This window comes from Ciconia boyciana, chromosome 5, assembly GCF_034638445.1.
Source record: "Ciconia boyciana chromosome 5, ASM3463844v1, whole genome shotgun sequence".
Taxonomy (NCBI): domain Eukaryota; kingdom Metazoa; phylum Chordata; class Aves; order Ciconiiformes; family Ciconiidae; genus Ciconia; species Ciconia boyciana.
The window spans coordinates 50,513,888-50,540,814 of NC_132938.1; the positions used below are offsets into that span (position 1 = coordinate 50,513,888).

At 40.6% G+C, this 26,927-nt stretch overlaps 1 protein-coding gene across 3 annotated transcripts in view; it reads left to right on the forward strand.

Moving 5' to 3' along the window:
• The first annotated feature begins 3,310 nt into the window (after positions 1-3,310).
• GATB (glutamyl-tRNA amidotransferase subunit B) overlaps positions 3,311-26,927 on the forward strand; it is a 45,046-nt gene continuing 21,429 nt past the window's right edge. The window contains exons 1-5 of one of the 3 annotated variants that reach the window (XR_012042686.1): positions 3,311-3,540; positions 5,607-5,757; positions 19,092-19,205; positions 22,301-22,499; positions 23,486-23,608. Coding sequence is in view for 2 of the 3 variants with exons in the window: in XM_072862646.1 (XP_072718747.1) it covers positions 3,392-3,540; positions 5,607-5,757; positions 19,092-19,205; positions 22,301-22,499; positions 23,486-23,608 (736 nt within the window). In the remaining variant the exon portion in view is untranslated. The remainder of the gene's footprint in view (positions 3,541-5,606; positions 5,758-19,091; positions 19,206-22,300; positions 22,500-23,485; positions 23,609-26,927) is intronic. The other 2 variants (XM_072862646.1, XM_072862645.1) reach the window with 2 other exon arrangements.

The following is a 26,927-nucleotide window of genomic DNA, read 5'->3' on the forward strand; positions in this document are numbered from 1 at the left end:
TACTGTCTCCTGTGGTCAAGAGAAATATGACCAAGAGAAATATGACCTTTTCCACTTTGCATGATCAGGTACATTTTTTTGTATTTGCCATCTCCCATTATTGGTAGATAGACAAATTGAATCAATAGTCCAGGCTGAAAATCATTGCCCTTATTAGTTGAAAGTTGCAGAAAAAGAAGACAATTTCTCTATACCTGTAGAGAAAAAAAGGCTTTCAAGGCACACAGGTGATATTAGGGGCCTAAAAGTTCGAAAACATCCCTTACCATAGTTTGTTTCCAACCTTATAATCCTCTTCATTACTCTTCCCTGTAGGGCAATGTCTGATTATTAGCCTACAGATCTACTCTTCCAAAAGCCACACCCTCTGCTTCAAAATCTAACAGAGGTTCCTGCCTGTTCCTTATTTCACATGCTGAAATAAGACACTGCAGGCAGCCTGTGAGGTATCTAACAAACACCCCAGTCTGAACACCCCATTCCCTGCTATACCAAAAGGAGATCTCATAGTCCACAAAAGGACTAAGTTAAGTATGTGTGCTAAACATGGCTTGCAAGAAAGCAGAATTTAGAGCTCAGACCCTATAAACTGAAATTCAGAGGGATCTCCTTTCAAATAAATGGGACAGACTGCATGCTTATGGCTTAAATGATATGCTGTTGGGTTTTTGTCCTCTACAAAATTCCAATTTCCTCTCAGGCATTGGTTAAATTCCTACAGTAACAAGACACTCAGACTCAGAGCAAACTGTCCCCTGGGTCTATCCTCTACCTAAGACAGAAGTCTACATAGTTAGTACTGAACTATCATTGTACAAATCTTTATGCAGTGCCGGAGATATTTTCCTATTCCAAGCCACAGCATGATCTATAAACACCCTGCAAAGTAGAGGTTGCTGCCCAGGGTACATTAGGAACAAATACATAGCCTTTCCTACCTCAAAGTAAGCTGCTGGGAAAGGCACTTATTCCCTGCTTGTCTGTGATTGATCAGCTTCCTGTATATGGATGTGTGAGCTTTCATTTATTACCCACTTGGTCACTGGCACAGGGCTGCAAAGAAAAAGGTCTTTCTAATAGGATTTTTTCTGGGAAAGGAATTAAAATAGCATTGAGACAATTTAAATCACAAACAATGGCACTTTCCAATCCTCCTCTCTATGTGAGACAACACCCATACAAGCTAAAAGTTCTAGGGGATTGTTTGGGATGCAGAAAGTGGATTTCAACCCCTCAGTGCTGTCTACTCCCTCTTAAGTAATATGCACAAAGGGCAGAAGTCTGTGCAATCAAAGCAGAATAAGGCTTTAAGTAACATGATTTTAATATTCATAAGGTTTTAACTTCTTACTGTTTATTTATTAATTCTTCTACTACATCAGGATAACAGGCTTAAAAGAAAGTAAAATAATCCAAAACTTAACATTTTTTAACCAGTAAAAACATTTTAGAGCTATATTCAGAACCTATCCTCATAGCTGGGTTGAAATGATCTGTCAATCCCTACAAAGTACCAAATAATAATTAAATCCAGAGTTCGTGGACGACAATTGTTAAAGGAATAAATCTGTTGCAGAAATAACAATCATATACTAAAGCTTCATCCTGAAATGCATTCTTTGTCACAATATATTGCATAGGCCCCCACTAAGTCCAAAGGACAATGGGGTTTTCCTCATATCAAAATTATCAAAAACTCTTACCTATTCCATTGGCTTGAAGACTGCTATACAGCCTTTACATTAGGTTATCTCACATGTGAAGATGTTCACAACAGGAGAGAAGGAAAAGGGTCACTCCGATGTTCTTTCATTCTCCACAACATGTCCAAGATGGCCTGTGGCCAGTTCTTCTTTACTAGAAAGGAAATTGTCGTGGTCACACTTTGATGTACAAGGGAGGGATAGTCCCCAAGAAAAGGAATGTGACAAACTAATTAAACTAAGCTATATTGTACAAGTAACTGTAGATCAGTATCTGCTGAAGGTATCTCTCAACTAGTTCTTCTTATAAAGAACCTCCCATTAATTTAACTCATTTAAAATATAAATATATTAGAAAATTAGTGCTATGGAACAACCATTATAAAACATTTTCTTAGTTGGATGAATTATCTTCCACATGATTCTGAACCACTCAGCATCTCATATTTGAGCTTTGGAAGACAAAAGGGTATAAAGGTTGCAAGATACTGCCAAGTGCTTATACGCACCGCTGTCCTCTGCTGGAAGAAATCAGTCTTACTCATATGTTTGTTGTGTGATTAGCTTCTATTAGCAGGAGCTGACATAGAGCAAAGATGACATAAGCAACAGCTAATGTATATTCCCATTTAAGCTCCACAGGCCTGTGGCTTAGGACAGAAGGTTGTTAATTCTATTGTCTGTGCAATGTAGCTGTGTAAACAGCATTTAAGATGTTTGCATATGCCCTGGACAGTGTTCTTTATTACCATGTATTTGTACAGCAATAACACCCCCAGGCCCTGCAGAGACTGGACCTTGCTGCTCTACATACATGGAGTTAAGATCCAAGATTGAAACTCCACAGTACTTTATCATTTGATGCCCAAGATGTGCAAAATACCATCTGTAAAATAGCAGCAGGTTTTCTACCAGTGTGACACCAAAGGAAAACCATACACAACCCCTTTGAGGACCTGAGCCTAAGACATTTTAAACAACAGCTAAAAGAAAGACACAAATGCAGTCACTGTCTCTTGCTCCAGCATTTCTAGGACAAGCGTTAATTTTCTCAGGATAGGCACAGGACCAGTAGACCCACATACCAAGGCCTCTCGAGACCCTCTCAGATTGCAGTGCAGCTGCTTCCCACACTACCGCTACCACATTTTTGGGTGCCTGGGGAAACACCTCTCCAGCAGGATGTAAGCAGGAGAGCTGTGTGTGAAGAGGACTTGCACCCGCCTGGTAACAGGGCACCATTACACTGAGCCACGAAGCCCGGAGAGGCCTATCCACAGTAAAGGTGAGGGACAAAAGCCCCACATTCACCACAAGCTGAGCGGAGCCGGTCCTTACCCAGCCCCTGGTGAAGGCGAGGAGATGTGTCCCTGTAGCTGGCTCCCCACCCCTACCCTGAGGAGCAGCAGAACCTTTCAGGGACCCTTCACCTCGTCAGAGCCTCCTGCGCCATAACTCTCGACAGCACCGCCCACCCGCCCCGACCCCCTCCTCAGGTGGCGCGCGGGGGCACGCCCCGCCCCTCCCCCGAAGTGCCGGGCTGTGCGGGGAGGGCGGAGCCGAGGCGAGGAGCTTGGCGGGAGTTGTAGTCCGTCCTCCCAACCCGCCGCTCCGCGCAGCCTTCCCCCGCGCCGGACTACATTTCCCAGGGGGCGCTGCGGGAGCCTCTCAGCAGCGAGCAAGGCAAAATGGCGGCGGCGGCGGCGGCGCGGGGGTGCGGTGGGGTCTGGCGCTGGGCGTGGCAGCGCGGCGCCGGGGGTCCCGCCCCCGCCCCCCGCGGGCAGCGGGCCGTCGCCTGTAACGCGAGAGGCGGGGCGGTGCCGGAGGGAAAGAGCGGGTACGGTGCCGGGACGGCGCGGGGAGAGGGGCCGGTGGAGGTGGTTCTCAGCCGGGGCATCCCTCCCTCAGGGCGTAGCCGCAGGGTGGGGGCTGGGCCTGGGCCCGGTTTCGGGCCGCCGGGTTGGGCACGAGAGCAACGGCTGCGGGAGCTGGGTGGCGCCGGCGTGTTGGGTCCTGGAGGTGCAGCTACTGTGTCACAAGCAGGTCGCAAGGTGGTAGCAGCAGGGCCCGCTTTAAATACCGTCTTCTGAGCGGTGTCAGGCAGATGATGGCTTGCTGTACTTGCTGATGGCTGGCAGCACCCTCTCAGCACGCATTTATCTCACGCAACCCCCAAACCCCCCCCAAAACAGTATTTGTCTTCGCAGTAGGGCTGTTGTTCCTCTGACAGTTTAGCTGTGTTAAGATTCACACAATGCAAGCAAATCAGAAAGCATTAGTATTCACATGTTCGGAGCATAAACAGCAAGGGCTGCACCAATTTTGCGAAGCCTTTTTTAAAGGGTTATTCTGCTCCAAAGGAAGCTTTCTTTTCCAGTGGAGAAACGTGAAACTTTGCCAGTGTGCGTGGAACGGAGCATTTTATTCCTGCTGCAACTGAAAGTTACAGCCTGTACAAGCTTTCACGTTCTCTGGCGAGATTCAGGTTTCTCTCTGCACAACGGAGCAGCTAAGTGAAGTTACGCGGACACCGGCAGAAGTATGCTGCTGATTCTTTAGAGGCACAGATAAACATAAACCTTAAACAAACATGGTAAGGAACTCCAGGTTTCTCATCAGTGTTGTTGGTAGGACTGGAGGACTAACTGATGCACATACCTTTTTATCTGAGTGTAAGCCAACACACTGATTAAGTGAAGCCTGATGTAATTTTTAATGCCATGATGTGACGGGGATGCATTTCTAAAGAATGCAGGAAACAATGAAATAAATTGGCCTCCAAAATTTAAAGAAACCCAACTTTTTTTTTCTAAACCTCGAGGTATTTTTATGAATAGTTGAAAATACCAAAGAAAATACTGTTTAAGTAAAAAAAAATGTATTAGCTCCTTTAAACATCTGAACCTTAATCCGTTATGATAATATTCTTCTTCATAAAGCAGCAATATAAGTGGCGTCTGCATCACTAGTTTGGTGTTTGTAGGGATGTCCTCAGCTGAGGGCAGACAGAACACTGTACTTGATATATTTGTTTGATGTTTTTCTATAGCTCACTTATCTCCTATAACTATCTGGGTACTTATACTGCTGAAGTATTCTGCCATTGAAATGTGATTTCATCACTGAAATATTATTTGTGCCACTTCATTTGTACAAGGCCAGATAATTACTTATAGAAACTGTCAAGCAATTCATACTGTAAAGGTGACCTTTTTCTCTTGTCCATAAAAAGGTTATGGATGTGAGAATTGCAATTTTTAGATGATATGGAGAAACTTTATTCTGTGGGGTATGTTCAGAGAGCAGTAGCTCTCTAGTTGAAATGATGATTTCTCTATTACCAGATTACTAATATTTATGCTAATATGCTACTAACATTGCTCTGGAGAGCCACCTTTCCCAGCATGCAAATGACTAGCTGACAAAGAATACATAATTTATTATGCCACCTGTCTGTTGGAGATTTATCAAAGTACCTGAGAAGTAATTGATATTTATGATGATTTTCTGATTTTCACGAGGTACAAAATTAGGGTTCATCCAGCATGCAAGTTTGCCTCATTAATTTCTCTCAGATTTCTCATGTAAGGAAAAGTTTAAAGTTTCAGACCATTACATTTATTTTTTATGGCATTGTTTTCTCTATATAATGAAGACACTTTGCCCTACAGTCCCCTCCGTATATATTGTCAATTAATCTCAGTTCTCCAGTATTGCACCACAACTTTTGCCATGACATTGTAGATGTATTTACAACATCATTTACAATTTTTTTACAATTACAATTTAATTTTTGTTAAAAGAATAAATGAGAAGTTCTTAATTCTTGTATTTGTACATGTTTATAGGGTTTAATGTCATCTATATTTAAATGGTATTTCCCTTCTCCACTTTCCTTTTCAGTCTTGCTCCATGGGTACCAGTTGTGGGTCTGGAAATTCATGCGCAGATCAGTTCCAACTCAAAACTTTTCTCTGGTTCCCAAGTCCAGTTTGCCGCACCTCCTAACTCTTTGGTATCTTTCTTCGATGCTTCTTTACCAGGAACTTTACCAGTAAGTTATGCTTCAACTTAATTTATGTCAGGATTAATATCAGACAGCTTTGAGTATGTTTCCAATATTTTCTTCTTCCCAGGATTTGACTATAGAACTACTTTTACATATTTTTCTATTTTCTGGTTGTTTGATAACATGAGATGCCTCGTACTGTTTCTTTTCACTTTACTCACTCCCTAGTCATCACTACAGATACTTGATATCCTCTGCAAAGGAAAAAAATAAGGAGTGTCTTTTCAACATATTGAATGAATCGTGGTATTTCTCTGAGGCCAGAGGGGGTGTATTTGGTTAGTATGCCACACAGGAAATTCCTTAAATATGAGAGATACTTAAAATCCTATGAGAGAAGAACATCTTAGATTTCCGAGTGGCCATTTGATGTTACTTTGCCATACGTTTGTTTATGTAGCTGTCATTTGCCATTTGGAATGTCTCACTATGGAGGTACTTTGCTTCCTAAGTAGAAAGTCTCTTGATTTAGGAACGTGTCAACTATTCCTATTTCTAGAGCAAAACAATTCTTTACAAAAAAAAGAAAGTAATCTGTATGAGACATTGTGGACTAGTAAGTCAGAATAGCTAGCTAGTACTTAGCAATGAGATTTATTAGTGACAACGTAATAAATTTTTGAAGTCACAGCTTAATTATAACTTTGTGATGGCTATGACAGTACTGCTGTAGAATTCTCTGGGAATCTAACAAGTTTAATATAAAAATAATAGTTAAAAAAGTATAACATAAGCTCTTACTATACAGTGAAAATAAATATTGAATAGACAGCATTGCCTCAAGCAACAAGCATGTGGAGACTATAGTGGGGTCAAATAATTTAATGCAAAACTGTTTCACTGAATATATTTATTAGAGTGGAGGTTTGAATTCCAGTTGCAGATATATTTTTTAATCTATTAGAAGCTTTTCATCACCTTAATACAGCCTTAAATAATATTCTGAAATTGAGAATTAACTTATGGCTGGATTTCTAGGGTCTCAGTATATGTTGTGTGATCCTTAAGAAGAGAAATGAGTTGATATATTCATTCTGTATTTGCAAAGGTATTGAAACCTAAGGAAGTGAAGGTTAGGTGCTGATAAAATTTGGACTTCACTCTGGTCTCAGTGGCAATTCAGGGCCGAGTTTCAGATCTAACTATATGGAAATTTTGAAAACTTTCCAGAGAGAATGGGAATCTTATGCAATCGTTTGGTTTTAGAAGAATCTAGTTAAACACGGAAAATGAGTTCCTTTCATTTGAGGGCAGGCCTAGGTTAGGGAGTTAATAGTCACAAAATTTAAAAGGGTTCAAGATTTTGGTTTTCGACCTTCTACTTAACGTTCTGTTAATACACATAAATCCTGGTAAATGGTCTAATGCTTATCTTCAGTCAAGTAGAAAAACTGTACTTGAATGCACAAAACCGACTATTTATGAAGAGTGTAATTTTTATGTATGTTACTGTTTATCTGGGTTGGGGTTTTTTTTAGCTTTTTCCTCTGTTGAAGTGCTTTACAAATGAGGCTTGGTATGACCTTTGTGAGAAAACCCCAGTACGTGTGGGCTATGGCAGAGAATATAACTGCACATGAGAAGCAAAAAGCAGGATGGTTAGGTTAATTTAAAAGTAATGATGCTATGTTAACTTCTACCAGCTGCTTTTGTCTATACAAAGAGAAGAAAGATTTTTCTCACTGTAGTACTGGTGAAAATAGAATTGAAAGTGAATGCTACAAAATACATGTTCTTGCATGTTAGAATGTGATACAAAATCCAGTCAGTAGTCATAGCTTTATTTTCCCATTGTACTTGCTGCACAGGAATTAATGTTAGAGACCAGTGTTTGTTCTGGAATCAAACAGCTGGGCTTATTTTCTTGAAATAATTACATGTGTTTGTATATGGCAATAATTTCTGAAGTAGAATTGGATTTTGAAAGATGGAAGGTGGTTTTTGAAAATTTCCAAGTATTTCTTAAAAACAAAACAATATTTTAACAAATGTTAAGATTATTGCCTAATAAATCTCTTTAGAAGGTAAATATTTGGCCTTTCCTTTTGACTCTGTTTTGTTGAGAAACAAAAAAAATAGGAACAAAGTTTTAATGCAGTAGTTGTGCTGTCTGTAGCAGAGAATAACTGCTGTTATAAACTGAGAACTATAGGGGCAGTGTTCAGTGTCACAGGGATTTAAATTTACTGTGGGACCATGAGATGTTTGTGATAGACAACCATGGTAGTATTTGCTGCTTCACAACAAGACCAGAAAGAATGATGCTCAAGGGAGCTTTTCTGGTTGCTATACATTTCTGGGTCACTAATGAGTGTGGGCATGAGCCTTTGCTATGCTCTGCCCAGGAGAGGGGAAACTAGAAGAATGTGCTTAGCCCTCCTCCATCTTCTCTCTTTGTATTTTCTTCCTGTACTGTAATACAGATTATTTTATGCTTCTGCTGCAAGTAGACCTGAGGAGGACCATCATAGTGTTAGTGTCATGGCCGTTTCACTATGCTGCTCTCATAATGTGTCACTGAGAGACAGCTGCAGGCAAGAACAGCTATGCAGGTGCACTCCTGTTTGGCACAAGACAGAAAAAATGATGTGGCAAAACTTTGATTAAAAAAGTAGATTTAGAGGTAGTGAGACTGGACGGCATATCCCATGCTCTCTGCACACTTTTTGTGTCCTGTCGTGATGGAGCCCCTCACCCCTAGACCGGATAGCATCTTACTCAAGTTACTGTAAGGATCTCCTTTCTTTGGGACTACATATGACTACATACATTGAATGTCATGTAATGAAATGTGCAGAGGCCTTTTTTTTTTCACCTGGTGAATGGACTTCACAATGATGTTAGCTTGGTGTCTTCAGAGGACCTGTTATAAAGAAAGTTTTATGCTGCACAGGATGGCATATAGTGCGTCATACCTGCAGATTGATCTAAAATTCTTCTGAGGATCCATAAAGGTGGTTGCACTCCCAGTCTGATTTATCCTCTTTGAAAATTCCGAGACTCTTTATAAAGGTTTATAAAGATAAGACTGAGCTCACAGAAGGAGAATCCACGATTATCTATTCTTGTGATTGAGGTGGCTGACTAAAGGTTAATTATAGCTCAGCCACAGAAATAAGATGGTAGATTTAGTAGCTAAAAGCTGAAACCTTTTTGTCTGTGCTTACAGTCTTTGTTGCTAATCACACAAAAAGATGCACATTTCACGTTTGTCTCCTGCATGACTAAAGTGAAAGCCTGATCCTATTTCTTTGTCGGCAGGTGTACTAAGAAATAATCTAGGATTTACATAACCAAGGTTTAAGTTAATAAGATTTGAATGAATGTTAGCCCTACAGTCTTAAGTATTTTGAAATTTTTGACACCTTCTCATGCATTTGAATTTCATTCTCTTCACAGTGTGAACAGCATCTGTTTTATCTTTTTTTAAGATAGAGTTTTCAGAAATAGTTGATAATAATCAAGCTCTCTTCTAATGAAGAAAAGATAAATACCTTCTGACCTCACAAAACAGAGTAAGATGTGTTGAACGTTGCTGTAGGATATCATGTGATATGCATGATTTTATCTGAATATACATTTTTTTCCTGCTCCACTGGACATCCTTGAGGGCTTGACAACTCACTCATTGCTGGTATCCTGTACTGAGATTTTCATATCCTCTTGTTTTAAACTCCTTTAGTTTTCCATCTGTAAATAGTGTTAGAAGGAAGCATTTGGGTCCTACTGTATCTTCTCTCAGCTGTATAATGACAGTTGGGCAACCAGATATGCCTTTTCATGGAAGAAAGCAGGGCTAGAACAGCTATAGCCCTTGTTTCTTCTGGTATTGCACCACTGGCAACTTAAACTCCAAACTTTCGCTTCTCCAAAGCTGAGGAATGTCACTGCAACACTGCACAGTACCAGAGAGCATGTGTATCATGCTGTTGCCTTCCCCACTCTGCAGTGCTGCGCTGTTGAGATGGCTGCCCAGGGACGTGACAGGGTTAATACCCAGTTTGGGGATGTAGAGGGTGCTTTAATTCTCCTTCCTATATTGACACTGCATCCATCCTTAGCAGTGACAGATACCCAGTGTTTTTCCAGGTGTTTTGGGTGATAGATTATCAGACTTTATGATGAATTTTAGATGTTATTAATATATAGAATTTACCTGATGCATTTGCTTTCAAAGGTATTGAGAGGTTTGTGTGAGATTTTAGTGGATCTGTCTGTCAGCTATACATATTGGAACAGAAACGGCATTTGAGACCAGAATTTATACTTTACAGCTTGAAACTAGACTTTTTGATATCCTGTGCCTGTTAAATCTGGTGATTGCAACAGCTGCTTTACCAACTTGTGATTTCAGTTTTGTTTTGACATTCCTGCTAGCATGCATATGAATTTACTCCCTTCTTGTACTACTTCGCTTTGAAAAAAACCTGCTTCTTAGCTTGACTTTTGATAACTACATTTTTAATTGCACGCACCTTTCTTGGGGAACTGGACAATCTTCTGATCTTTGTATGCATGTTAGTTTAGCTTCCATTATATAAACTTTCTTATTTTCTTTGAAACCACGTGATGCCTAGGTTGTTCTATCCATGAGCTCTCCTCTCAGAATAAATTAGTGGCAGTACCTGAAGAAAAAAGTGAGTTCATGCTTGTTTTAAACCATTTACTTATGTCTAGGTTCACTTTAACTGCTTGTTACTTCTTTCAGTAAAACTGTAATAATTGTACTTAGGGGAAAAAAGGAGATATTTTCTTAGAAATTGATGGTACCTTTCTGTTGCAGCCTTTTCCTGATAATATTGGGGTTTGTGACATGCATTGTATTATCAGTGGTTAACAGTCTTTTGTTGCTCACACACTCCCAGCTTGCTGGACTTGCAGTCCCACTAAGTCTCTAAAAAGAAAATCCCACATAATTTAGGAAAAAACTAGGGCAGTGAAATAGGTTTTCAAACCATTGCTCCCTGAGAATGCCTGTGCAGTTCATAGACCCTAACATTTCTGAGTGCATGATGGATTAAAGCCTGCCTACATAATTTCAAGCTGTTAATCAGTTCAATGCTGTTCTACTGGCCAGGAGAGGTCTTTGAAAGATGAGGGAGGCCTGCTTCAGGCGACTTTCAGGGCTGGGTTATGGTGGGGGTTGTTCCTCATTCTATTTCTTTATCTTTGCTAGGATCATTCACAGCCCCAGGGTTACCTGTAGAACTAGTCTCCTTCACTGGGGTCTGAGAAGTGTTATACTTCCTCAGTTACTGCAGCTGCTTAGCTCAACTTCGTTTCATACTTAAGTGTAAATGCCATTTTTCTGGAGACGCCTCTGCTTTTGTGCTTTGAAGTGTTTGGTGACATTTGTTGGTCTTCTGTCAAGCTTTGAAGGAGTCCCCTATAAGGTTTTCTCTTGCTTTTTGCTAGGTCTCATTTATTTGTGAGAAGTTCTGACACTCATTCTGGGTGTTTTAATCTTTTTGTCAAAGCTAACAATTCCTGTAGGGCTTTGTCTCCTTAGCACCTCAGTAACTTGCTACCTATTGAGCTCTCTTTCTTTTTGTTCTTGTTGGCTTTCCTGTTCATCCTTAACAGGTCCCTCTGGCTGATGTAAACTTGCCAGTTAGAACGCATTGAGTTGATAAAACATCTTGCTATCACCTGTTTCAGTAGATCCTTCAATGCATCAGTGATGTTATCTATGTATTTTCTCTTATCTGCTTTTGTGTTGTTTTTTTATTGCTTTACCTTTTGCTTTATACAGATATTTTTCTACTTCTTAGTGGGGAGCAGGAGTTTGCAGTATCTCCTTTCCTTTCTTTCACACAGTTCTGTTACTGCAGTTATTGTGCCATCTTTGATACTTTTGGACAGCACAACCATTACATGACAGCTAGACAGATCAGTGTCCCCTCTTTCTGGATTCAGTCTGAAATTGCTGCTGAAATGCACATTAGCTTTTTGCCGTAGTTTTTCTCAGTGGGCTGGGAATTTCTTTATTAAGTTCGAACCATGAGTGGATTTTTGGGACAAATTTCTATTACTTCTCTTATCAGTCACTGTATATTCTCTGGCATCCTGAAGTGTTTGATTTAATTTTCTCTCAGTATGTAGGCAAACAGTCTGGTTCCAGGTGACTCTCTTTGAGGAAATCCAAGGTAGTATATTGTATATATGTGTATGAAAGCAGCCCTCTGTTAAGCAAAAGTTTCTGTAACAACCATGGTTCTACCAATTTCTTAGCATTTTAACTTTGCAAACTGACACCTTGCTGCTTCATTGTTGTTCTTAATGTTTTTTTCTTTGAAGAGTTTTTTCATTGAAAGGTATTTAGGAAACGTCCAACAGTGATGACAGATAATTGTAGACTGGGTCTTTGTTCTCTTCATGGTTAGCTGTCTTGGGTGTAATGTTGCGTAACTGTCAGGTTTATGTATTTTGTTTGAAACTTACCTTGGTGCAATTAGGCTGCAATTGATTTCTGGGGTAAAATTAATTTCTTTCTTTGTGTTCTCTCTGATTATCAGCCATCTTGCCACCTTAAATATATTATGACTATGTATTTGATTTTGGGAGGATTACCTAAGCTTCTGCAACTGGTATTTATTAGTTACATGTGCAGATTTTGCCACTGCAACTATTGTTTTCTATACAGAAATGCTAGTTTTGCAATTTCACTGCCAAGTTCAGCCAGATTTCCCTCAAAAAATTTTAGGTTTGTAGAGGTTTTTGTGAATCTGTTAGCAAGCACATGAAGAGGAAATTGGCGATTGAGTCTCTTCTCCCCACTGAGGTCAGCTTTATTTGGGCTGCTGCTATTCAGATATTTGTGACACTTTATACTCAATTTGGGATGTTTGATGAAATGGGGAGAATATGGGGGAATCATGGAGGAGAGCGTTGCGGTCACTGCTTAGGTAAAACAAACTAGGGCAATTATTTATAGGAGATTAGTCTTCATTGGTTCTACTGTTCCAGAACAACTTTGTTAAAAACAAAGAATTTTAGTTAGCTTTCTTAATAGCTTTTTGCAAGACTTGTTGCATTATGTCACCTATTGTTTTCCTGAATTAGTATGTTCTTGTCTCTGTGTGTGATAGACCACTTCTGGTTTACTCTCAATTTGTATGTTGTGCTCTCTTAAGAGAGCACAGGTGAGCCTGGAGGGAAAGATGGCTAACTCTTTGGAGAGCAAATAAGCATGTTTCAGGAGACGGCAAATGGAGGAAAAATGGATGAGGGAGTCAGAGCAAAGGTCTGGGAGTCTTTAGTATGGGCTCTCAGACAGACAAAGATTGGAGCAGAGGGCAGATAGCCAAGACTTAGAAATTACAGCAAATGACAGTCAATGTGTGTCAAAGGTCAGAATTAGTAACAACTCAGAAAACCACAGAGCTGGCCCCCACCAAGCCTACAAGCAAAGGACCATCTGCACGGATAAACAGGGCAGGGGTTTGTTTATAAACTATTCTGTCCTAAGCACTCTGAATTTTCTCTATTTAACAAGTTAAACAATCTAGGTTATATTGAAGAAGGAAGATATTACTCATGTTTAAAAGCCTTTTTTAGCTTTTTTTTTGTGGAGCTCAGTGTAGGAAAAAAGGTCTGAGAAGGTCCACCTCAAAGCTCTGGTTGACTTTGGATTTGATCACATTCTGTAACTTAAGTTTTAGCCATTGCTCGGTCCCCTACCTCCAGAAGCAGTGAAGTGTTTTCACTGGATCTTCCTGTATTTAACTTGTCCTGGATCAGATAGCATTAGCAATGGTTTAAGTTTCAACTGGCATAATAGAGGGAGCATCCTTATGACAGGTCAAAAAAAGCCATGTGGCAGACCCAGAAGACTGCTGTCAACAGGAAGGGAATGGATGTTAGAGAGCTACTGGACTTCTTGACGGGAACACCACATAAACACAACGTTTGATTATGAATATCATGAACCATTGTATCGCCATTGCGTTGTTCTGTCTTCCCTGTGGGTTCTCCTGCTTGGAACCGGTTCTGCATGGTAGAAGTTTATTTGGCTTTAGCTGCTGCTGCTGGGATCTGAGACACGAAGATCACTGGTTTGGGGCAATGCCACTGGATTGGCTGCTTCCCTGCCACCCCAGAAAACAGATTTATTCCATTGAGACCATTGAGCGCTACCCACGCAGTAGTCCGAATGGATTTTTCCTTCTGTGTTTTTTTAGCAACCCCTGCCTCAAAGGGCCAGAAGTCGGTCAGTATTTAAATAGCTTTGTATCTGGTGATACCTTTCTGTTTTTCTTACTCCCAGGGGTCAGCATTTCTCCCTGCTGCTGCTGAATTTTTCTGGTCTTCACTGGCACTGGAAGATGCTTCCTCCAATTCTAAACCTTGTGGTATGAGCTCTCAGGCTAGCTCTTCAGCTTCCAGAGAGTGTGCCCTCTTATTCTTTGAGTACACATAAAGTAGCGTATTTGGGAGCTGGGTACTTCTTAAAATGTCAGAGTTGCCTGGTTTTAAGATATGACTTGAATGAGTGTGTGTTGCATCACCACAAGCCAACTTTGCCACCAGACAAGGTTAGGAATAATAATATGTTTTGTATAGCAGCATATATCTTCGGTACCAGACTGCAGAAAGATAACTACAAAATATATTAAGATATATTTAATGCCCTCCCCCTCCCCCTGCCTTTGCTGCTTCAGCTTCTCAGTTGCCATTTTGTTCTCTTTTCTTAAGCTGGAATCTCTTTCTATTAATCTAAGATCTTAATTTAAAATGTCTGGTGCTTCCTCCCCTACTCTCTTGCCCCTTTCCTTAGGGATAAGAACATAATGCTCATATTAGGGCAGGAAATATGCTGTGAAGTAGATGCTGGACTGAAATGCAGAAGACCCTAAACTGAAGCTGGCCTTCTTTTTAAATTTTCCCTGCAGTTAGAGACCTCAGTTTTTGGAACATGTGGGCTCTTTGCAGACCAAACAAATGACAAGACTTAGGTTGGGTTGTTTTTTAAAATTTTTACAGTATGCTTAGAGGGATAGGGTCTGATTGTAGACCTTTTGAAATAAATGGGTCATTTGGGAAATGGTTAGCTCTTCATTTTTTGTAATGTACATTCTGTACGTGCATAGCTACAAGACAGTTACGCCCTTCTGTGTGTGTGGGAGGATGCCAAGGAAGAATGCTGCATTGAAGTACTCATCTGCAGTGTCAGACTGAACAGTCACAATTACATTTGGACTAAGTAGATAAAAGAGTAGTTCATTTTGAAGTTTAACTTATGATTGCACTTCAAAGAACCATATATTGGAGCAAGTTGGTACTTTCAGCACAGAAAGAATAGTAAGACTGGATATATCCATTAGTGGAAGCAAATAAAAATCAGAGTGATATGCAATGGGAGTACTGGGAAATATGATTAGATATATCTGTTGAGGTTTCTAAAGATTACTGCCTGGTCTACAGAGAGCTGGCTAAGTACATTGCACTTCTTCCAGCTGTTATTTTGAATGAAAAGAAGCTAAAATTAAATGTTTCTTAGATAAACAGTCCTGTAGTTAATCTGATTAATGCTGATTTCTTAATGATTATAAATAGGAATGAAGGTCTTAAGATAGCCAATTAATATTAAATCTACTTTATTAAAATGTGTGACCTAGAATAAAAAACTTAAAATTTCCAAGGAATTATTTTGATTTTACTGTGTTTAATACAAGGAATACTTTGTTCCATAACTTAGGCTTCCTGGATGCCACTGTTATGGCAAAGATTACTTTTTTTTTTTTTAAAGGTAGCAAAAATAAACTTCTTCCCAGAGAGAGAGATAGATGTTTCTTCTCCCCCCCCCTCTTATCTTATATGATACTCATTAGCAAAACAAGAAGCTGCATACCTACTCTCTTTAAAATGTGAAAATGATCATTTACTAAATATAGAAACATATATCTTCACCTAAAAGGAGGCCAGCTTTCTTTAATGTATTAATATAAGGAATAAACCTGCTGTTAAAGAAAAAACTGTGTAAAGATTGCTTTTGGTGGGAATTTATGCAGTTGAAGGTATTGTGTACAGTTTTGTATAGCTATTGAAGAGTCTTGTATTTAAAACCAAGGTCTTGACTAAACTGACTTTGCAAATAAAGATTATTTTAAAATTCATAAAAGGAGTCTTTCCACTTGTGAACTAGATGTAAAGAATAGATGAGTATCAGAAAAAGAGATATCTTGGTTGGATTGTTCTTTCATTCCTTTAGCGCTCAGTTACCATGGTGCTCTAGCAGGACAGCGTAGCTACAAGGGAAATGGTGCTGGTGTTGTGATGCCATTGTAAAGGTTTTTCATGAGTTTCCAATACAAACAATTTACATTTCCTTTTGCGATAGCTCTCTAGGAATTTCTTTAAATAAATCCAGGAGAGATGCTTCCATTTTAGAAGACCAGGAATATTTAAGAAGGCTTTATAGGCTCTTGTGTTTTGTCCCTAGCTATTGCAGGAACTACATAGCTTTCTTTCAAGGCCAGCACTTTGCTAACATACCAGACTAGCAGCTTGTCAGTTCAAGCCAGTAATTTAAATCTTTGGTGCTAGTCAAAGCTGTCAACTTAATAACAGCTTACTGCATAAACAAGCTTGGGGGACTTATTCTAGGTCATTAGTATGGAAAGTTTCACATACTGAATTGATGTTTATCACTGCAGATTATTTGAAAAGCTAGGCTTGTTTGAAGGAAAAGTAGTAGTTTGCTTAAACAACTCTGCTTTATGTGCGCAGCCTTGATCACTGGAATGGGTAGTAGTAGTCACTTCAGAAATGGAGCAATATTAAACAGATAAGTTTTGATTTTTGAGGAAGTAGAGGGTCATCAGATTTTTTTTTTTTTTTAGAGTCAGACAGGGCAGAGGAAGCAGATTGGCGTGGTAGACATCTCAGTATGGCATAGTGGGAAAGATCTGCTTTGCAATGCCTTCTGTCGCCACAGAGGTCAGTAAAGAAGTAGCACAGGAAGTGGTACTAGTGAATGAGTAATGGTGCATATACAATGATTTGTCTAGTATGACCCAGTACACTGGGGACACATACACATTATAGTCATCTAAATGCTTAGTAATACTACATAGAAAATAATCAATACTTCAAATTTTTATGCCACTTTTTCCCCAGAGCCACCAAAATAGTTCATCAGCAGGAGTACAAAAGTTTCTCAGTGGTGTAAGTAGTATGTATGTGGGAATTATTTCCTTCACCTCAAAACAGTGTTATCCCACAGGGCGATGAGTAAGGTACACTCTACCTTGTTTGAAGCAAAAGTTGAAGAGCAAGTGGTCAAAGGCAGTAGTTGTAGTGTAATCATTAGCTAAACTGCACGTGTTGGAAGAATGTGCTGAGGCTCTAACTGACTGTGACTCGGGAGTTGGGTTTTGTCTTATTCTCCGATTACAGTCACAACCCCTGCACCATCAGGAAATGTAGCAAGACACCAGTTCACTACTTTGGTGCAGTAGTGTTTTGAGTCTACCTAGTCCTTATGGAGCCTTAATGGTTTCTGGTGACCAGTTGTTAAAGGGCTGACACTCATGGTCCTTCCTAATTTGTAAAGCTGAACAGGATCATGCCATAAGGCTTTAATAGGAGGAAATTTTGCCTGTGTATTTAGAAATACTATGATATTTTAAACATTGAACAATTTGACTAGCACTGTTACAAGCTTCCTTAAACAGTTAAAAAAAGTATCTGTACTGTCTGGAAGCATTTAATTGTTGAAAACAGGAGCATCTACTATACAATGAACTGCAGCTACGATACTAAAATAAATTAATATTTTGTAGTTACCAATTTTACTTTAGATTACAGTCAGGACTAATTGCATTCATTTTGCTGCGGATCAGTATTTCAAAGGGAAATTGTTCTGCCTTTTTTCTCATTTAAAATTTGCTTTATATATCTTTTAAATTTTTTACTAAATAAAATATGCCCAAACAGATGTTGTGTTCTAGTTAGCCATATATAGCTACACTAAAGATCTGAAGGTTCCCTCATTAAATGTCTTAAATGTTTAATTTCTTGTCTGTATAAGCAATTTTTAAGTTTCTGTTACATGAAGAGTTTCTCATATTTTCTCTTATTATTTTGATTTTTGAACTATTAGACGAGTAAAGCAAAGAGATTCCTTTTCCAGCTGAAGACATGGGGTGATGGGAAATGTACAGCTGCTTAATCTGTTTTCAGAAATCAGGCTGTAGAATATAAAAAGTAAATACTGTCAGAAACATGGAAGATAATATTATTGAAATCTTTTATGTTCTGGTCAATGCAGATGAAGTAATGTAGATTCTTTTACATAATGTGCCCCTTTAATGGTCCTGCTGGAAATTGACTTCTTAGCAGCTGTACAGTGCAGAATAAGATGGATAAAGTTCTGTTCCTGTTTCAAAATACTATAAGTGTGAGCATATCAGAGTTGTAGTAAGACAATTCAGTCTTTGTTTCTTTTCAGTTTTATCCATTTGATGTTAGTTAAACCAACTGTTAAATTAATGAGAGCACATTTGAAAAAAACATAACTTTGAAACATTGCTTGTTAGTACTTTTTGGAGTGGAATTTTCTTTCTCCTCTGGATATTGACCCTGCTGAGGAGATAGCAGGATGTAGCACTGAGAGTGATGGGTCCATAGTGAGAAACCGCATTTAACTCCTTCATTTCTTCATGAAGGCCTTGCTGGGTCTTCACATCATGTGGCATTCTGCAAGAACCTTAATCCCATGGGTTACCTGGGTACTGGAAATGCATGTATACTTGTAGCTATGGGATCGGTTGATGTCTCTTTGGTTCTGTTTTAGCAAAGCATGTAAGTGTGCTTAATTTCATCCTGGTTAAGCAGAGCATTGGAATCTATATGTAGATAACTCATGAGTTCACTGTGGTTCTGTGGTTACAGGTGTTCTGAAGTGTTTTACTGAAATGGCACTGCAGTCCCTAATGCAAATCCCCTGTGTTTCCAGTTCCCAGTATGAGTTGGCAGCTTGTTACAAGTCAATTATCATTTGCTATGATTTGTCTTTTGAATCTTCGAGGGTGCAAGAGTACTGGGATGTTTGCAAAAGTAGCAAGCCAGAGCAGTGCACACCTCCTTATGTGGCATGACAAAATGACTGAATGACTTGTTTTTTCATCTTAAAGCTTTGCAGATTTGTGGCTACCACAACTTTAATGATGAATAAGTACCACCCACACAAGGAAAGAGGTATAACGGTGGCTGAAGGCAAGCAAAATTGAATATATGCTCCATATAAGGCAATGTGTGGGAGACACATTTGTTACATACTGAGTATCTGAGCAAAACCACGTGTCATGTTTCCTTAGGTTCTCAACAGGAGATGTGTAGAAGCAGCAGTGATGACAGGCCTGGCACTCAACTGCAGCATAAACAAGAAGTCCTTGTTTGACAGAAAACACTATTTCTATGCAGATCTTCCAGTAAGTATGCAGTATAGCTGGTCCCTTTATGGGTATAGGAAAGGACAAGTCTGGAGTACGGATGGCAATAGGGGATGAGTGAAGAGATGCTTTTTCTGTTTTCAGTCAGTGTTCTGCTCATCCCAACAGGATGCTGCGCTGTGCCCTGATGAATAGACAGCTGTACCCTGGTGCTCACTGATTGAGTATGATTGCTCTGATTGCTGACTCCTTGCTTAGCTGCACAATTCCAGTAGCTTGATGTAATTGAATTGGGAGCTGGAGCTGCTTTGCCCCTCAAGTTCTCCATTCCTGGTGTTCAGTACTAATTGTCTGTTAGGGTAAAAGCAGTCTGATAATAGTTCTTAATTTAAAGTGAATGTATAGCAAACACAGGTTCCAGTGGTATAAACATAATAGTGTCTTTTTTATGTGTGCTTAGGGACCTAAAAATATTTTATTTCCCTTTAAAACTTTCTCAGTCAGTAGTTCCAATAAATTAAAAAAAAAAACCAAACTGAGAAACTGAGTCTTTGCAGTATGGTTTGTTGGTAGCTTTCATATTTGGTAGAAGGTGTCACTGGAAGTCAAATGCATTTTGATGCATTTGATATGGCTGTAGAAATATTGAAATAATTTAAGAACCTGACTTCTGCCATTGCAACAGGATGCAACAGTGTTTGAGCCTTTTTTTCTATTTTAATGAAATTAAACCTTTCTGATTTTAAACATATTTGGGTTTTTTCTGTCAGCTTATTCTGAATAGTCAGTTTAACACTAACCTGTCAAAGGGAGGACACTATTTTTACTTCCTCTGATTTTGGGGTGAAGATCTGATGACTGCGTTAAAAGAAAAAAATCTGTTTCTATTTTATCTGAGAAAGATCAGGCATGTTAGCTTATTCTCTCTTTAGGTGAGGTGTTCTGGACATCCAGAGGAGCAGAGTGGGAGATTTCTTTGGTCCCAAATTAATGTGTAGAGGTGCTGTATTATTAACCAAACTACTTTCTCTCCCACTCTTTTATTCGGGCATTGGAAATATTTTGAAGTTACACAAAACATATTCAAATACAATTGCTTCCCACCTTAGAAGGAGAATTATGTTATAGTTGTCCACTGGAGACCTGGATCTCAGAAAACATTTCTGTTTTCTTCTAGGGAACTTGTTGCTCTTCTGTGAAGTTGATATAATTACTGATTTGGTTTCTGGGGATAACTTTGCTAATATTTGTGAGCCATTAACAGGCCCTTTTGTTGTGAGCTACTGGGAATGCGAAACACAAACTTACCAGTTTGAATTGGCAATACTTTTTTTTTTCACTTGTAAAACTATCTGAAAGCCCATTTCCAGACCTGAAGGAGAAAAAAGTGAAATAGCAGGAAATAAACATGACTTTCAAAATTCCTTTACACATCATAAAGAAACACCAAAAACATCACAGACTTGTTTGCAAGCCAACTTTGGTGCTTCTGCTGTTAAACTGGAAACAATCTCTCATATTCTTGTGACGTCTGCTGCTATCAGTCTACTGCATAGAAGCTATATGGAGGAATGTTGTCATAGGAAAGAAACTGCAACCATGTGTTTAGAGGAGAAGAAGTGGAAGAAGGTGTGTACAGCACCAAGTGGGCTGCCGTTATCTGCAGACATGAGTTACAGGATCCTCTGGTCAAATAAGCATGCAAATTTGGTCAAGGAGATGCTGACACATTTTATTAGCCTGAAACATGTAATTCTACCTTTCTACTGGCTGACTTCTGCAGTTTAAGCACTGGTAATAAACTGCCCGAGCTGCATTTCATAGTGAAATGGTCTAGTCGGGAACCCTGTAATAAGATGCAGAGTTTAGGCTAATGAGCTGTATAGAACAGATAAAATAAATCCAGCTCCTAGGGTCGTTTGACAATGGGATTATTGTTACTCCTGAAAATGGGGCTTTGGATGGGAAATGGGATTCATGTTATTTATTGTCACTCACTATTTAAGGCTTTAAAAAAATCATTTTAATGAGAAGTTTTAGGAGATGGGAAGAGCTGTGTGATCAGCATAGGATGCACAGAGTCAGTTATTTTATTTTTCTTACAATGATTATGGCTAGAAGGTCATGCACTTCATTGCATGTATAAATTGAGCTGTTCACAGGGCCAGACCATTGTTCTCCATTCCAGTGCACTGTCACCATCTCTGCATTTCAGATTAAGCTTGTCCTCCCTGCGAAATATGCAAATGGTCCTCCCAGTTCATTAAAATCTGCCAGGCTTTTTTTTTTAATTCTCACCAGTGGGGGCATGAGCAGGCTAGAAAGGAGGAAGAGATGGGGACCCTACCTCAACAGAGTGATTGATTCACTTCTATATTTTTACATCATTGCAGTTATTCCAGTACCTTGTCACTGGCAGCCCCTTTTCTGGCTAGCAGTTTCCCCTTTGAGTGGAGTCCCAGGCATGAGGTGGCATTTATCAGCTCTGTGCCTTATGTGAGGTTGCAGCGTCTAGCTTTTAAATTGCTACATTAATGAAATTGAGCTTTCTCATTTTCTTGATTTCCACTCCCCCCCCTTCCCTCTTCCGCTCCTCCCGTCTAATGAGTAAAGTTCCGAACAGGCAGAGAGGGTTATTCAGCCTGATGGGAGGATGAGTGATAGTCCCAGCTTGGGGATGGAGGTACGGTAACTGGCTTCAGACAAGATTTAACATGATCACGGAACCACAGGCGTGGAAGAACCTCTTCTTGTCCATTTCCTGCCCCAAGGCAGTATCAGTGAAATTTATGTCATCCTTGGCAAGTGGTTGTGCAGTTGATTATTGATTATTTCTGCATTAGTATAGTATCTTATACTTGCCTGTATTGAGGAGTGCTCTTATTTTTTCCAGCCCTTCAGCTTCTCACAGTTATGTTGAATTCTAGACCCATCTTCTAGCTTGCTTTCTTTCCAGCTAAGCAAAATAACTTTTGAATTTACATGTGCATGTGTTCTATCCTCTTATATAGGTCATTATGGAAGATGTTGCATTTTCTGTTTTGTTCTTAGTCTACAATATTTGCACTTGGCCATGCTGCTGCTTTCTGAAAAGTAAATGTTTTGTTTGAGTATAAATCTAATTTTGTTGACAGGCTGGCTATCAAATCACTCAGCAAAGAGTTCCTATTGCAGTGAATGGAAGTCTGTCATACAGTCTCTGCATAGACAACAAAATGAGCCAGATGGTGACCAAAACTGTGAGGATTAAACAAATTCAGTTGGAGCAAGACAGTGGAAAGAGTCTCCATGATGACACAAGGAGCCAGACTCTCGTTGACTTGAATAGGGCTGGTAGGCTTGGATTATTTTCCTATTTTTCTCCTTTCTGTGTCAGATGAGTCTTTAAAGGTAAATGAGTGACAGGGAACAGGTGAAAAATAAAAACAGCCTGATGTCTCTCTCCTAGAAAATAAAAATTCATCAAAATGACCATTACACTTGAAGCAGGGGAATACTTGAATTTTTTAATGGCCAGTGTACCCTTCCCATTGCTGTTGGTTGATGGCAATTGGCAATAGCAATCTGTTGGCTCCAGTTTGCTCAAAACTGTATGTGTCAGTCACACACAGCCGCTCAGCTATTTAAGCTCTTGCCACTGTATGTGTATTAAAAAAAATCAAATATCACAGACCTAGTGAATCAAGTTTGTGTATAGAAGGAGCAGTTGGAATTTGTCAGTGCATGAGTCAGACATTTCTTTTAACTATTAGCTTTGAAAAAATGTGGATTTTCTCTTTAAACTTTGAAATTTTAAATGGAGTGAACCAAATTAGCACACAACAGCAACCTGGGCAGCAACCTGGATGGCCTAGCCTAACTGGAACACAGTGCTCCAGTGTCCATTGAAGTTAAGGGCTATGGCTGCTCATATTCTTTGAAAGCTGGATCCTGAAGCTAAAAACTAGGCTACATCTGTTTACAGTTCTGTCTGTTCCAAAATTAGTTTGAGATAAATAAATTTGAATCTGGAATTGAGTTGGCTTTAAATGGGAGTTCTCCTAGAGAAAGGCAGGAGAGGAATGTGTCCTTCTGATCTGCATGTTATCAAAGGGTGCAGGATTGTCTGTGGCTTGTCTGTTCCTTTAAAAAAATAGGAGGAAAAGTTTTTATGGCAATCTGCAGCCAGGCCCATAGTGACAGTTACTAAATAATACATGGGGTTTTTTTTTTTTTTTTTCAAAAAAAGCCCAAGTGCTTTCATGTGTTTAGCCAGTTGCACTCTAATATGCCAAGATCAAAAGCTATTGTTGAAAATTTCCTGTCTCTTTCCCTGATAGGAGTCGGCCTCATGGAGGTTGTCATGGAGCCTGATATGTGCTGTGGGGAAGAAGCAGCTGCAGCAGTCAGAGAGCTTCAGCTTATTCTTCAAACACTTGGGAGCAGCCAGGCAGTCATGGCAGGTACAGAAGGGGGAAGGGCACGTTCCCTTGTCACTAGTAATTCTCTGCATTTGCAGGAGTTTTGCAGCTTCTGGTTATTTTGCTCTGTAGTTGCTTATAACACATAGCCTTTTCTAGCTGTTGTTTTTACAATCCTCAGAGCCTGTCCTAATGTCTGCTGTGCTTCAGGTGTTCTTATGGGCCTGCCTTCATCTGCAGAGCTTTGCAGTGCTAGATTTTATATTGCCTCACACAATAATTTTACAGGATAAACCTAGGCAGGAAGGAATGTCCCCAGGGCTCTTGTGGTGTTTCTCCCTGTCTGTCCTCATCTTGCTTGGCACAGCACCGCAGCACAGAAGATCTGTAGTAAGGATTAGTTGTAGAATATGGAAGTTACGGGACAAAGTAGTTGTGCTGGTTTTGGCTAGGATACAGTTAATTTTCTTCATAGTAGCTAATATGGGGCTATGTTTTGGATTTGTGCTGGAAACAGTGTTGATAATACAGGGATGTTTTAGTTACTGCTGAGCAGTGCTTACACAGAGTCAAGGCCTTTTCTGCTCCTCATGCCACCCTACCAGTGAGTAGGCTGGGGGGGCACAAGAAGCTAGGAGGGGACATGGCTGGGACAGCTGACCCCAACTGACCAAAGGGATATCCCGCACCATATGGTGTCATGCTCAGCATATAGAGCTGGGGGAAGAAGAAGGAAGGGGGGGACGTTAGGAGTGATGGCGTTTGTCTTCCCCAGTAACTGTTACGCGTGATGGAGCCCTGCTTTCCTGGAGATGGCTGAACACCTGCCTGCCGATGGCAAGTAGTGAATGAATTCCTTGTTTTGCTTTGCTTGCGTGTGTGGCTTTTGCTTTACCTGTTAAACTGTCTTTACCTCAACCCACGAGTTTTCTCACTTTTACCCTTCTGATTCTCTCCCCCATCCCACTGGGAGGGAGTGAGCAAGCAGCTGTGTGGGGCTTAGTTGCTGGCTGGGGTTAAACCATGACAGTCCTTTTTGGTGCCCAACGTGTGGCCTCTTCAGCACATGTCACCTCCTCCTCCGGTGATATTCCAAAATCTTTGCCTTCTGGCCAGTCCATAATAACTTCCAAGATCCCTGGGCAACTGGGGTTTCCTGTTCGGGCTCGTTGTGTAATCGGTGCAACCCACTTATTCCACGTAGCATCAGCTGCATGATGTGTAGAGTGGACCCTCCCTTTGAACATCCAGCCCAGCACTGGCAGTTGGGGTGCCAAGAGGAGCTGTGCTTCAGTGCCAACCACTTCCGAAGCAGCTCAAACCCCTTCACATGCTGCCAATATCTCTTTTTCAGTTGGAGTATAGTGGGCCTTGGATCCTCTCTATCCCCGACTCCAAAACCCTAGAGGTCGACCTCGAGTGTCCCCTGGTGCTTTCTGCCAGAGACTCCAGGTAGGGCCATTCTCCCCAGCTGTGGTGTAGAGCACATTTTTTACATCTTGTCCTGCCCAGAATGGCCCAAGGGCTACTGCATGAACTATTTCCCATTTAATTTGTTCAAAGGCTTGTCCTTGCTCAGGGCCTCATTTGAAATCGTTCTTCTTCTGAGTCACTTGACAGAGAGGGCTTACAATCAGGCTGTAATTTGGAATATGCATTCTCCAAAACCCACAACACCTAAGAAAGCTTGTGTTTCCTTTTTGCTAGTTGGTGGAGATATAGCTGCTATCTTGTTGATGACATCTGTTGGAATCTGATGACATCCATCTCACCATTTTATTCCTAAAAACTGGATCTCCTGTGCAGGTCCCTTGACCTTACTTTGTTTTATGGCAAAACTGGCTTTCAGAGGGATTTGGACTATTTTCTCCCTTTCTCAAAAACTACTTCTGCTGTGTTGCCCCACACGATGATGTCATCAATGTATTGCAGGTGTTCTGGAGCTTCACCCTGTTCCAGTGCCGTCTGGATCAGTCCATGGCAAATGGTAGGGCTGTGTTTCCACCCCGGGGGGAGTCGGTTCCAGGTGTACTGGACGCCCCTCCAAGTGAAAGCAAACTGTGGTCCGCAGTCTTCTGCCAAAGGGGTTGAGAAGAACGCATTAGCGATATCAGTTGTGGCATACCACTTGGCTGCCTTTGACTCCAGTTTGTATTGAAGTTCTAGCATGTCCGGCACGGCAGCACTCAGCAGCAATGCCCTGGCCATCTGCCAGCCCAGGCGCATCTCCATTGCTGTTATCAAAATGTTCCCAGGCACGGTAGAGTCAGATGATCAGCGGTACAGCAAGCAGCAAAAGCAAAATAGAGCCATTAATGAGCACTAGGCTCTAATATACAGTAAGGCAAGCAAGCCCCATGGCAAGCACAGGAGCCTGTCAATAGCTAAAAAACAGTAACAGCTATAAATTTGATGTAGCACATTCCAATCAAGTCTGTCGTTATCTTCAACCCTTTGAGCCCCATGTTAGGCACCAAAAAGGACTGTTGTGGTTTAACCCCAGTCGGCAACTAAGCCCCACACAGCCACTTGCTCACTCCCCCCCCAGTGCAAAGGGGGAAAGAATTGGAAGGGTAAAAGTGAGGAAACTCGTGGGTTTAATAGGTAAAGCAAAAGCCACGCAAGCAAAGCAAAACAAGGAATTCATTCACTCCTTCCTATCAGCAGGCAGGTGTTCAGCCATCTCCAGAAAAGCAGGACTCCATCATGCTGCATGGATCATCTTGTAAGTTGTGTGTCAGGTCTCAGCTAGTCATAAAATGGATGTAGCCAGTAAATTTGTGCTAGTGTCATGGGTGAGATGGAGTAAACAACAGCGCATAGCAGATATGTTTGCCAGGGTTAATTTAAGAACCAATGAGATTGTGGCTTTTACCCTACTTGAATATTTCACACACTCACTCTGTCCCTCCCTCCCCTCCAGCATTATCTTCACTAGGTCTCAACTTCTCTTCCCACTAGGGAGATCACTGCTGGTCTGGGGAGGTGGGCCAGAAAATTGTGTTGGTTCATGCTGTGCAGCAGGCTTGCAGACAGCAGTCTCAGGTGTTAGAGGCCAAGGTCCCTAGGCATCCCCTGGCATTTGGCTCCATGCATGTCTCTGATCTTTGGGGTCCTCCCCCACCTTCAGGATCTCCCTAGCCAAGATCACTACTATCTTTCTGAGACCACTTGCTCTTTTGGGAACCCCTGCTTTTGGCACCAGTTCTTCTTTCTGGAACCCTAAGGCCCCAATTTTTGCAAGAGGTGATGTGCAGAAACACAGTGTGCGATCAGCCTCCTAACTGGTGATTCTGTCTCATGTCTCTCTATTAATTGGAGGATTCAGGTCATGCCATTTTTGCTCAGTCCTAATGTTATC